This window comes from Cricetulus griseus, chromosome 7 (genome assembly GCF_003668045.3).
Source record: "Cricetulus griseus strain 17A/GY chromosome 7, alternate assembly CriGri-PICRH-1.0, whole genome shotgun sequence".
Taxonomy (NCBI): domain Eukaryota; kingdom Metazoa; phylum Chordata; class Mammalia; order Rodentia; family Cricetidae; genus Cricetulus; species Cricetulus griseus.
This window is the reverse complement of record NC_048600.1, coordinates 2,024,679-2,036,959: the sequence shown is the minus strand read 5'-3', so window position 1 is coordinate 2,036,959 and position 12,281 is coordinate 2,024,679. Positions and strand designations below refer to the sequence as shown.

The 12,281-nt window shown below is 45.9% G+C and overlaps 1 protein-coding gene across 1 annotated transcript in view; it reads left to right on the top strand.

Moving 5' to 3' along the window:
• Tgfbr3 (transforming growth factor beta receptor 3) overlaps window positions 1–12,281 on the top strand; it is a 180,519-nt gene that overhangs the window by 66,359 nt on the left and 101,879 nt on the right. Inside the window, exon 3 of the mRNA XM_027425899.2 lies at window positions 4,532–4,716. Within this exon, the coding sequence (XP_027281700.1) occupies window positions 4,532–4,716 (185 nt within the window). The remainder of the gene's footprint in view (window positions 1–4,531; window positions 4,717–12,281) is intronic.

Genomic DNA, 12,281 nt, shown 5'->3' with positions numbered 1-12,281 from the left:
TCTTATGTTCTAGGCAAGCATTCTACCCATTCTACCAAGACAAGTCCCAGGACCTTTTCTGCTTTTAGTTTTTTTTTTTTCTTTTAAATAGTACATATATTTATGAATGTAGAGTACATATATTTATGAATGTAGAGAACAGCAATCTGTGTCCATGTCGCCTCTCCAGGTGATGAAGGAGCCTTTGCTCCTGCTCAGTGGCCTTTGATTACAGGGACAAGGTCGTATAGGAAGAGAAGGGCTGTGGGTTTCCAGCTGTGGCCACAAATGAAACCTCTGGCTGTGAAGGCGCTCCGCAGCTCACAGTGCACCACAGAGCTTCCGAGTGTGTTTGCCTGGGGGCTGGAGGTGTTGCATCCCAGTCAGGGTGACTAGAAAAGAAACCTTCACTGTGCGCCCCCGAGACACGTGTGATGGGGCCCCTAGAGTGGAGTCTGCTCTGAATGTGGCCAGGTGCTGCAGTGTGGGGCATGTTGATGGAAGTTTCTGCCCAGCCCAGTCCTGCTGCCCTTCAGTCCCAAATAAACACACAGAGGCTTATATTAATTATAAACTGTTTGGCCGATGGCTCAGGTTTCTTATTGGCTAGCTCTCTCTTAATTACTAACCCATTTCTATTAATCTGTGTATCTCGATGTGGTCTTGGCTTACCAGAGAATGTCTGGCATCCTGTCTTCCCCGTAGCTACATGGCATCTCTCTAGCCTCACTCTCTGTGTTCTTCTTTCTACAATTCTCCTAGTCTGTTAGCGCCCCCTATACTTCCTGCCTGGCTACATCCTAGTACAGGAGTCCATTGGCGGAAGCAGCTTTATTTGTCAACCAATAAGAGAAACATATATTCACGGCATACAGAAGGACACCCCCATCTGGGGCAGGCTGAGGGGGACCTCTAACCCCATATATCGTATCTGCATTCCAGTCAGCAGGAAGGGGGAAGAGACAGAGGACACGTCTTCTTCCTCTTGTAGGAAGCTATGTGTGCAGCCATTGGTTACCTCTCAGAACTTGGTCACATGGCCATGAATAGCTGCAAATGTGGCTGGGACAAGGTAGGCTTCATCTGGGATGACCATGTGCCTCACAGTTTGAGAAAGAACAGCTGATGTTGGGAGGCTGCTAGTAGGCCTGTTCCTGAACCAGAATGGCTAAAACATAGCAAGCAACTGGTGGGGATGAGGCTGGGCTATAAGACAGGGCCAGGTCTGGGCAGGCTTTGTAAGCCTTGGGGTGGTTTGGAGCTTCACCTGGAGAGTGAGAATTCATAAATCCTTTTGGAAAGGACACAACCACATGTATGGTTTTGAAATCTTTGTTTTCTTTTCATCTTCTCTCTGGGTTTTGGTTTAGCCCCTGGTACATGCTGTACTCTTTTGCACACTGACCCAACTATTTCTCTATGGTGAATTCCAGGAGGAAAGTCACTGGGTCAGAGGAAATGGCTTTTGTTCTCTCACCCAGTCTGTGGTTTCTGGAGGTGGTCCTGCCTTACAGTTGGTTTTTTTTTTTTTTTTTTTAATAAGCATCCCCTCCCTCTCGACCTTTTTAAGAAATGAAACATTTCAACATAAAATATGTTGAAACTGTGTTTGCTGCACAGCCAGATTCCACAATTAGCATTCTGCAATAGTTGCATTATGTCCATCAAGACATCTTCATTTTGGACTCGTCTCAGAGTAAGTTACAAACCTCAGGATCCTTTACCGCCTACGCCTAGGATGGGTCTTATTTATTTCTGTTTGTTTTATTCCCACAGACTGTGTGGGCACAGCTCCGTCTTGCTCCTCAGACTGCTGTCTGCCAGAGGCAGGTCCTCTTCTGAGGCCTCAGGTGACCTTAGAATAGACACACAACTGTGCTGAACCCTCTTCCTTTTGTTTTAGAGGCAGGTGCTGTATAGCACCTAGCATTGCCCAGCAGATAAATAGGGCTGGTTTCGTTATTATGTTTACTATATCTGTTTGACGGTACATTGAGCTGTTGAAGGCATTATTTCATACAATCTCTAAGGGTTGTTGGCTTCATTTTCGTGTGAATGTGCATTTGAGCACATGGAGGTGAGAGGCCGATGCCAGGTGTCTTCCTTTGTCACTCTCCGCCTTATGTTTTGAGTCAGAGTCTCTCACTGAGCCTGGAGCTCACTGATTAGCTGGGTGGGTTGGCCAGTGAGTTCCGAGGATTGGCTTGGCTTGCCTCCCCCACACCTATGGTTACTTGCTACCATGTGCAGCTTTTATGTGGGTATTGGGGATCAGGATCCAGGTCTGACCCTCAGGGCAGGCACTATACCAACAGAGCCTTCTCCCCCAGCCTTCTTATACTTTGTGGTCAATTTCAGACCAGATTGCTATTATCAACCTAGAGAATTTCTGTGGGTCCTGAAATAGACTTGGCCCAGTAGGTGGGGTCCCTGTTATGACATAGCATTGGGGTACAGCGGTGGCTAGTCCAGAATTTCAAATGGCATTTGAGACTGAGTCTGCAGCTCTAAAGAATGTGTTTGTTATTTAGAAGGCAGGAGGAATTCACCGGACTGCGCCCAGGACTTTGATCTGGGTCCCCTTAGAAAAGGTTGAAGCTTGGTGGTGCCCTGTGTTCACAGGAGCCTCATTAGAGTGGCCAGTGATGTATATGTGAGGGTGAAGAGTCCTAGGGACCCTTCCCTCTGCCTTCTGAAGAGTCTTTGGGATAAACACAGACTAAATAGGAGAGCAATTATAGGAATTTATTGCGAAAGGGAAAAAATTCACAGGAATGTGATAAGTCAAAAATCTAGAAAACATTTGCTCCAGTTTGGAGGGAGGGGGATTGTGGGTATGGGAGACAATGATTTGGGGAGAACATAGTGGGCTTGGGGAACAGGGGTAGCAGAGGACAGGAATGACAAAGGCTTGCACATGGTTTTCTCTGGAACATTGAATGGGACATGGAGTGTGAGAAATGTGTCTGTCCAGGTATGTTGACATGCCCTTCTCTCAGTCTGTGGAAGCCCTGGGGTAGGACCAGAGATGACTGTTTTCTTCTTTGGGGATGCAGACTTTAAACCCACAAAAAAGGTACCAGAGGGAAGCCTCCTCAGCTAACATACCAAGATGGTGCATTTGGGTGGTAACAGTTCCTAGGCTCCCTTAGTGTCTTACCTCCTTCTCCCAGATGTCTATCAATATGGGGTGAAGCTAACAAGTAGTGGAATTGTGGCTCATATCACTGTAGCAACCTCTTTCTCATTAGTTCCTTGAGGTTAATTCCTGCAGGCAAGGGGTGGAGGGAAGAGAGAGAGGGAGGGAGAAAGACAGAAAGAGAGGGGGGAGAGAATGTGAATGAATGTATAAATATATATCTCTAGGCTAGGATCTAGAGTGGGGATCCTGAGACCCTAGTGGTGAACATGAATAATTGTAGCCACCAGGGAGCTTAACGGGTGTATTGTTGACTGGCTGCTGCAAGGGCACACACCTGTAGTCACTGTGGTAGATGAAGCCGAGCAGATGGGCAAATGAATTATGGGGGATTGAAAGGGTGGGGGGCAGAGGAGTACCTCCTTCAGCTTGGGGGTGGGGTTAGAGTTGAAGAGTCTGGGTGACTAAGACAAGCTTATGTACAGACCCGGAGCTGAGAATCTTCATCCGGTATCTGGTGCTCTTCAAGCACGTTGGTGTTACTCGAGACAGTTAGGAGACTAGAACCAGCGAAGCCTGGTTGAGTGCCCTGTGAAGGGGCTCGGGCTTTGCTTAGCAGTTCTCAGAGGTCAGGGCATGCCTGCAGACAGGGAGGTGAACATCTGCCTGCATGTGGAGCACCTGTAGAGTTGGGCTCCCTAGGTTAAAAGGACCACCTTGTTGTAGAGAGATTGGAGAGGTTGAGAGGTACAGCCTTCTTAATTTGGGGGGCAGTTGGGAAATAGAGGTGGAGAAGGGTGGGTGGTTTACAGTCGAAATTTGCTTGGCTAGAGGAGCAGAAAACGAGGATGCAGGAACCAAATATGATCAGAGTCTTACTTTTCCTACTTGTAGCTCTGCTCATATTGTGCCTGTTGAGGGAGGGTTCTCCTGACCTTTGCCCCAAACTTTGCTTTGCAGGTCTGGTTCCAAATTCCTCTTCTTACATAGTTTGTTTTGTATTATTCATAAATTAGTTTTATTTCCCCTAGTAAAGGAAAACTCTTAAAAGGCATCAGACTATTTTGGGAAATGTGTGCAATTTTAGATATTTAATATTATTTATTCCAGCTATCTCAGGTTTTCTTCCAAGAGAGGAAATAAAACCACAAATGTCAAATGGAAGGTATCTTCACCAAAGGGATACACTGGTGACCTGTGAGCCTAAAGAGAATTTAGAAATCAAATACACATCAAAATTATGCAGAAAAAATGTAGAAGATTGGGAATTCAGATGATGAGTCTAGCGTTTTAACCTTTGAGATCTGAAAACAACTTAGTTGTAAAGGCCCTTCAGCCCATTTAGCAGTGAATCTACCACCCAAAGTGTCTCTACTCTTGCTGAGCAGCTCATGTCTGTGATCACGTCCACAGGTCCAGAGCCCAGCACCCAGTGTGAACTGTCACCGATCAATGCCTCTCATCCTGTCCAGGCCTTGATGGAGAGCTTCACCGTTCTGTCTGGCTGTGCCAGCAGAGGCACAGTTGGGCTGCCACAGGAGGTTCATGTCCTAAACCTCCGCACTGCAGACCAGGGAGCTGGCCAGCAGCAGAGGGAGGTGAGTGTGGGTGTTGAAAGTATATTCTTTGCTTCCATCTTGGGCTCTGGCGATCAGAACTCAAGCCTTGTGATGAAAGCACCCCTCCCTGCTGTCTTCATCCTGCACGTGGCCCTCCTTTCCTCTTGCCTTGCTGTACTTATGAACATATTGCTCTTGAAAGATGAGTCAGGAAAAACTCTAGAACAGAGGCCAGTACCCTGAGGGTTGAGGTAGCTTCTCCAAGATGGTGGTCTTGGCGGTCATGGAGAAGATAGTGGAACAAGTTCATGATTATTCGGTGTTTGCTCTGGGCTGAGCACTGTGGAAGATGGTGCTACACTGGCTTGGGGTCCCTTTGTTGTGTTCATTTTGCAGGTCAGGATAGAGGTGTGAGGACATGAGTTTCACAGGTGAATGACCTGTGACTCAGTGATAGCTTAGAATGTGGATGAGTAACTTTTTTTAAAAAAAGATTTTATTTATTTATCATATATACAACATTTTGCTTCCATGTCTATCTGCACACCAGAAGAGGGCACCAGATCTCATAACGGATGGTTGTGAGCCACCATGTGGTTGCTGGGAATTGAACTCAGGACCTCTGGAAGAGCAACCAGTGCTCTTAACCTCTGAGCCATTTCTCCAGCACTGGATGAGTAACTTTTAAGAGGATGGATTTTTCCCACAAAAATAACACACTGTTATCATTCTTTCTGTTTTCTAGTGTTATCAGGCAAGGATTATCTCTCTAGGGAAAAAACATCCACACTAATTCCTAATGATGCTGGAGTTGAGGAAGATGACTGGGAAATGGAATTTTTCTTTCAGCTTTCTCTTGGTCAGAAAAGTGAGTTTCCACAGGTATTTGAGTGCTTCAGTCATCTCCTTGCCTTTTGGGGTCTGTGAGAGTAGCACAGGCACAGAGCCTCCACCAGGAAAAACAGAACTGACTCCTTACTTTTTGAGGTCTGTGGGAGTAGTGCAGGCGCAGAATTCCACCAGGAAAAACAGAACTGACTTACTCTGATGAAAGTGTGCAGTGTTGGCTCATTTCAAAGTCAGGGCATCTAACCCTTTCCAGCTCCGTTGGAAATTATTGTCAATCCTCTTGGTGGCTTGCCATTGTGGCTGCAACACATTTTTCAGGTCAGATTTCTTTATCCCAGTAATATGTCTTTAATTCTCAACCTACGTGGGAGAGTTTGTGGTGGGAGTGAAGCGGGTGGGAGGAGGAAATACAGCCCCTGTGAGGCATTGCTGACTCCAGCAATTCCTCAGCATAGCAATTACTCATTTTATATATGTTTCTCTCAGAGGGACTGAGAAGGAAAAAGAAAGTCCGGGCTGTTGCAGGAATGTCAACAACCGAAAATTCTTGGTGTTAAATTGTGCAGTACTGCTGTGGACTCTGAAATGGATTTGATGAGATTGCCACGGCAAATGAAAAAAGACTTCAGGGAGGGACTTTCCAGGACATGGCAGTGCAGAGGATGTGTGGCTAGCTAGGGGCCTGGCAAGGTCAGTGAGAGGGCTCTGCTCCTGCCATGTCTGTGTAGTCAGTGTATATATTTAAAGGTGTTTCTGCTACTAGGCCTCTGAGGGAAACTGTGTTATTGCCTTCCTCAGAGACCTTAAGGGTTAGGTGGCTGTAGTTCAAGCCTGCTTACAGACATGGTGTTAGGACTTTGGACACTCCATCTAGCTTTGTAGAGCTGTCATATAGTAGACCTTGGAGTCTTTTACATGTACACAGGAGTACTGAGGATAGCACCAGGCAGAGGAGGAAGGAGGTTGTTGATTGGCAAGGTAGGGTGGAGAAGTGCTAACCTCTCCTCCCTCCTTCATGTATGGCTGGAGACACATTCCTGCCTGTGTGAATGGTTTTGAAATAGGTTACCTAGTCCATGCCTTAGCAGTTCTACTCCAGGAGATACACACAACCAAAGCACCCCCCCTCTTTTTTTTTTTTTATCTTAATTGCTTCACCTTTCAACCTAAACTCCATTCTTTTTGTTGTTGTTGATATTCTCACTGCAGAGCTTGGTTTTTGTAGCTATGTCATGGTTTGGGCTATGTGAATTGTAATGGCAGCCCTGTTTAGATGGTCTGTGTAGGAAGGACCAGAGGTAGGTAAACTTCATAAGTCTACACCAAATATTTGTCAAGTATTTCTCAAACAAACAAACAAAAAAAGGAATGCTTCTGCTTACAAACTAGTTAAAGAATTGCCACCCTGCCCCCATACCCATCTGAGTGAATCTTGTCTATGGTAGTTCTCCCCTCTGAGCCAATCTGGCTGTCATCCCTGATGTCACTCTTGAACATGAGGGAATTATGAAGCTAACGCTATTTGCTCTCAGCTTATTAGGATTGCAGGACCAGCGCAGGGACTATGATACCCCCACCACCCCTTCTCTAACATTTGACCAAGCCCCTACTTCCTGGATGCGATTACTAAGCTTCATCTGAGGCCAGGTTTCCTGTTCTCCTCAGAAGAGGCAGCGACAAGAGTCTCTGCACCTGGAAGTGGTCAACAGCAGGCTGACAGGGTTTGAGGTATAACAGCTCTTGTTTTATGCCCACTACAGCCTGTAGGGATGTCCTGTCCCCATGGCATTGCTCTCTTACTGGCTCTCTGCTGCCACGAGACTGGGGAAGCTAGATCTACAATTAGGTTTTTTTATTTTATTTTATTTTATTTTATTTTTCATCTGGGACCATGCCTCTCCTATGTAATCACAGGCTTTGGGAAATAGCATCCTGGAAAGAAGTAGACAGGAAACTGACCAAAGACCTCTGAGTACAGAGGGGAGGGGAGGCCAGAGACCCTGAGATAGATTATTTACTCATTGAGCAGGTGTTACCACTTTCTTTGCTTTGATTTAAAATATTATCATCATCATGTATATGTGGCTGGGCTGAGGTGGTGGAGAGTTGTAGTAGCATCTTGCCCCTGCCTTCAGTGAGCCACAGGAAGCCAAAGGAGAAGTGTAGAGTCAGTTCCCGTCTTCCGTCTTCACAAGGATTCAAACTCAGGTCTTCAAGTGTTTTTACCCCCTGAGCCATCTTGCTGGCTAGTGCCTGTTGACTGAAGTGAAGTACCCCCTTTCCCCTCTGTGAAGCCAGGAGTTCCCTGCCTCAGAGCAGTTCCTGACTGTGAGAGAGTCATAGCACTCTCAGGATGGCTACAGAAACATGCTTTCGTTAGAGGCTGGGATGGTGACGGTTTGTTTCCTATCCTTTTTTTTTTTTTTTTGTGGTCTGTTTCTTGGTGGTGTGTCTTTTCCCACCTACCTCATTGTTTCTATTAGGGTTGGCCTGTGCCACTGCACGTGAGGAGGAGACACAGACACACACTTACACTTGTTCTGATGTCGAAGGAGAGACTGTTCTTTTTGGGGGAGTGGGGGAGGGGTGAGGATTGAACTCCTACTGCCTAGAGTGTTGTGATTACATGTATGTACTACCGTGTTCCATGTGGTTCTGGGGTTGGAGCCCAGGGCTTCATGCATTCTTCCCAGGACTCAGCCCACAAACAATTGACTGTCAGTGGGTGTGTGCCAGTGCCTGACTGCTGGGCTGAAGTGAGGATCAGGAGGCTTCGATGCTGTGGGCAAGGGACCAGGTTTAAAATCTCCACCTGTCAGAAAGTCCACCTAGTCTGACATATTTGCTTATCAGCCTCATTCCAAAAGAGTGTTTGGGGGGAGCTCCCAACAGCAGACACATCAACTTTGTAAGCAGACAAAGTGAGTAGAGCGGAGTTTGCTGGCTGTGTGGGTCCTGAGCTTGCTGTGATTGAGGTTGTGTTCACACACGGGGCTCTGCTGGGGGCAGGAGAAAGGGAAAGAAGACCCAAAAATGTGTTGCTGGCCTTTGAACAGCTTCCTTATTCCCAGACAATGGTAGCAGCAGCTCTGATGGTACTGGCCACAGGGAATGCCCTTGCCAGGCACACACAGACACTCAGGTAACCCTAGGCAGCCTGAAAGGGAGGCTTGGCTGGCTGTTTTAGTGAAAGGGGACATCTGGAGGTCATGCAACCAGTGGGTGAGGGAGCTTGCTGCCTCTGAGCTTTGTCTGGCCGTCTTCTAGCTCTCTACTCACTCTGAGATGGTCTCTCATAAGCTCTCACTTTTATCCCAGACCAAGTGAGCTCTGCCAGGCAATCAGAGCAGGTGGCTCTCCCAGGGAGCTGCACAAGCGTGCCACAGGAGGCTCCTGTTCTTAGGTTATTGTTATTATATTCTGATTATTATATTATATTAATATATTATATTGTCATTACTGTTTCTCTCATGGCTTCACAGTAGTGTGGCAGTTGGTCTCCCTATGGCAGGACCTCTTCTTTTGTGTGCTTTGGGGTTAGCATAGCAAATACTAGCAGTTATAAAACACAGGGCTCAACCTCAGGAGCTATTGCTGGGCTCACACGGAACACGCCTGCTAAGGGCTTTTGTCTTATGTTCTGTGGCTTTCACTAACATCACTGGATGCCACCTGAGAACTGGTGTGTCTCCTAACTACATCTGTTTTTAGCTGTGTCAGGGGAGCTGGCAACTTAAGAGACTCCCACCCACAGTGAAGTAAGACCCTCTCTGATTTCACATCTTTTGTATAGCTCCGTGTAACCATCTGTTGCTGGAATGTCTTGACCTCCTTATTCATCTGTCTGTCAGTATCTAATCTTTCCTTCTGTTGCTGTGATATTAACACACAAACAACTTTTTTTATTTATCTAGTATGTATACAGTGATTTATCTGCATACATGCCTGCATGCCAGAAGAAGGCATCAGATCTCATTAAAGATGGTTGTGAGCCACCCTGTGGTTTGCTGGGAATTGAACTCAGGACCTCTGGAAGAACAGACAGTGCTCTTAACCTCTGAGCTATCTTTCCAGCTGCATGAACAACCTTTTTTACTTTTCTCCCTTACCATTTAAAAGTCAGCCACAGCAATACTTGGAGAGGGAGGGAAGGGTACTGTGTCTTGCCTAGACCCATCTCAAAAAAGAACAGATATGCCAGTTCAAGACTAGATGTTGAGAAAACTCAAGAGGGCAGAACATCACTTAAACTAGCAGCATTTCTTCCCTGAGGGGAATGTGTTTGTTCTGTGGTTAATCACGAATGTCTTCCCTGTATGATTCCTACGAATATATAGAAGGAAACAAGCCCTCAACTCTGAGGGGTTATTTGCATTCATGGCATCGTCTATGAAGCCTACATAGACACTGATGAAACTTGGTTTCTTTCTTTTTTTAAAAAAATACTGTATGCATTTGGTTTCAGTGGGGGGCCTCCTAAATGCTAGGCATGCTTCCTGATGCTCAGCTATCTTCCCACATCTTTTCTTTTTAAAAGAATGACATCAATTTATTGATTGGTTGATACTCTGGGGGATGTGTGTAAACTCCTGTGTATACCACATTGAGTGTGTGGAGAGGTCAGAGGACAATTTGTGGAAGTCAGTTCTCTCTTTCCACCATGTGGATTCTGGGGTCTAACTCAGGCTGACAGCCCTGGCTGTCACCGTCTTTTTACCCACTGAGCTGTCTCGCTGGCCTTGACATTCAATTTCTAAACAAGCTTCATCCATACGAACGCACTGCCTGCTTTTAGGTGAAGATAATCGGGGAAGTCACTCCAGTGTAGCAGGGAGGGCTGTTTCTAAACTCATCACTATATCAGAAACCTATAGCAGGGTTATTAAATTTCCCCAAATCGCTCTCTCTGTTAGTCCCCTCTGTTAGTCCCCCACCTCCAGTCCTATGTTCCAGCAGAAATGACTTCCTTTCCTTCTAAGGGAGCTGATCTGATCTGTAGGACCAGAGAACCTAACTGGATAGGACAGTCACATGATTGAAGAAGTGTCCCCCCTTTTCTTGATGGCACCCAGTGTAGTTTCAAAGATGGTGGCTGCTGGGCCGTATGATAGTGACAGTCCAGGCCTAGGAAGAGGAACAGAATGGGAGACAGCAAGGCAGTGATGTCTTGACAGACAGAGCTGGAACTGCCTGATCTTTTCAGGGATGGTTTCTAACAAGTTGGGGCAAGATGTATAATCTGAAACTACAGCTAACTCTCAACTAAGAGCATCCAAAACCAATTTTGGAAATCTGAATTCAAAATTCAGAGGTACACACTGAGCAGAGAAGTTACAATTCCTACCAGGACTTGGGCTGGCTACGTAGTTTAAACCCTAACCCTAACCCCTGTTATTTCCAGCAGGACTATCTACATGATGTAAAATTACCTACCAGAGCTCAGATTAGACCATGCCCTAGTAAGGGAATGAGCCAGATACTCTGCCGCTTAGTGTGAGGTAATGCTGGGTTGTGTTCTACACTGCCTGGAAGCTGGTAGGTTGGAAGAAAAATCAATCGACTTCCTACCGCCTCCTTTGTCCTCCTCAGGAGGGAAGAGAGACTATCCTTGACCCCTTTTAAATCTGTCCAGCAACAGTATTTCCCAACCAGTGTGGTGTTTATCTTCCTGGAGATTAGCGTCACATCTTTGATCTGTGCTGTTGCTATCATGATCAATGCTCTTGACTCTTAAAATTTCATGGACTCTTGTTAGAACATGTTTCTACACGAGTGCCCTCCACATTTCAAAATGTGATTTATCTTCCCTGTTAGCATTTTTAATAGCATATAAAAGCCATAGAATCATTCAAGGAGCAGACCTGTCAATCAGCCTGAGCCCCCAGCTGTGCCAGATGGGCAGATGCCCAGTGTGTACCTGCCCGGCATCCAGTTACACACCTTATCTGCTATCTTGACATTTTGTTTGAGAATAAAGGAAAATTTACTACTAATGTTTTTATTTGAAGACTCAAATTCCGCAGCAGTGTTTATTATATTACCTTCCATCCTTCCCTCAACTGTGGTTTTGAAATATTTCTGTATAAATTAGAGATACTTATTTTACTTTTTCGTCCCCCACTTTGAAGAGGCCTATGTGAACTTGGCCCTGTTGCCTCTAGGCAATGTCTTGTTCCTCCGATTCCCTCTCTGTTGTGGAATATTAGTTTGAGAAGTGTTACATTTGCTTATATTGTGGGACATTTGTTTAATGATGCAAAGATGTGCTGCCCTTGTACATGCTGCATTTGTTTAACTCTCTAAAGCTGTGTTGCTTTGCCTGCCTAAAACACCTAATGGTCTAATAAAGAGCTGAATGGCCAATAGCTAGGCAGGAGAAAGGACAGGCAGGGATGCCAGGCAGGGAGAATAAATAAGAGGAGAAATCTAGGCTTAAGAGAAGAGCTAGGAGTGAGAAAAGCAGAAGGCGAGGGGGCTGCTAGGGGCCAGCCAGCCACACAACTAGCCATGGAGTAAGAAGGAAAGAAAGTTATATAGAATAGAGAAAGATAAAAGCCCACAGGCAAAAGGTAGACAGGATAATTTAAGAAAAGATGGCCAGAAATAAGCCAAGCTAAATCGAGGCATCCATAAGTAAGAATAAGTCTCCGTGTGTTTACTTGGGAGTGGGGTGTCGAGTCCCCAAAGAGCAAAGAGTAAAAAAACAACACCTGTACCTCTCCTTGCTGAACCCCTGACTGAGTGAACATCTGGGT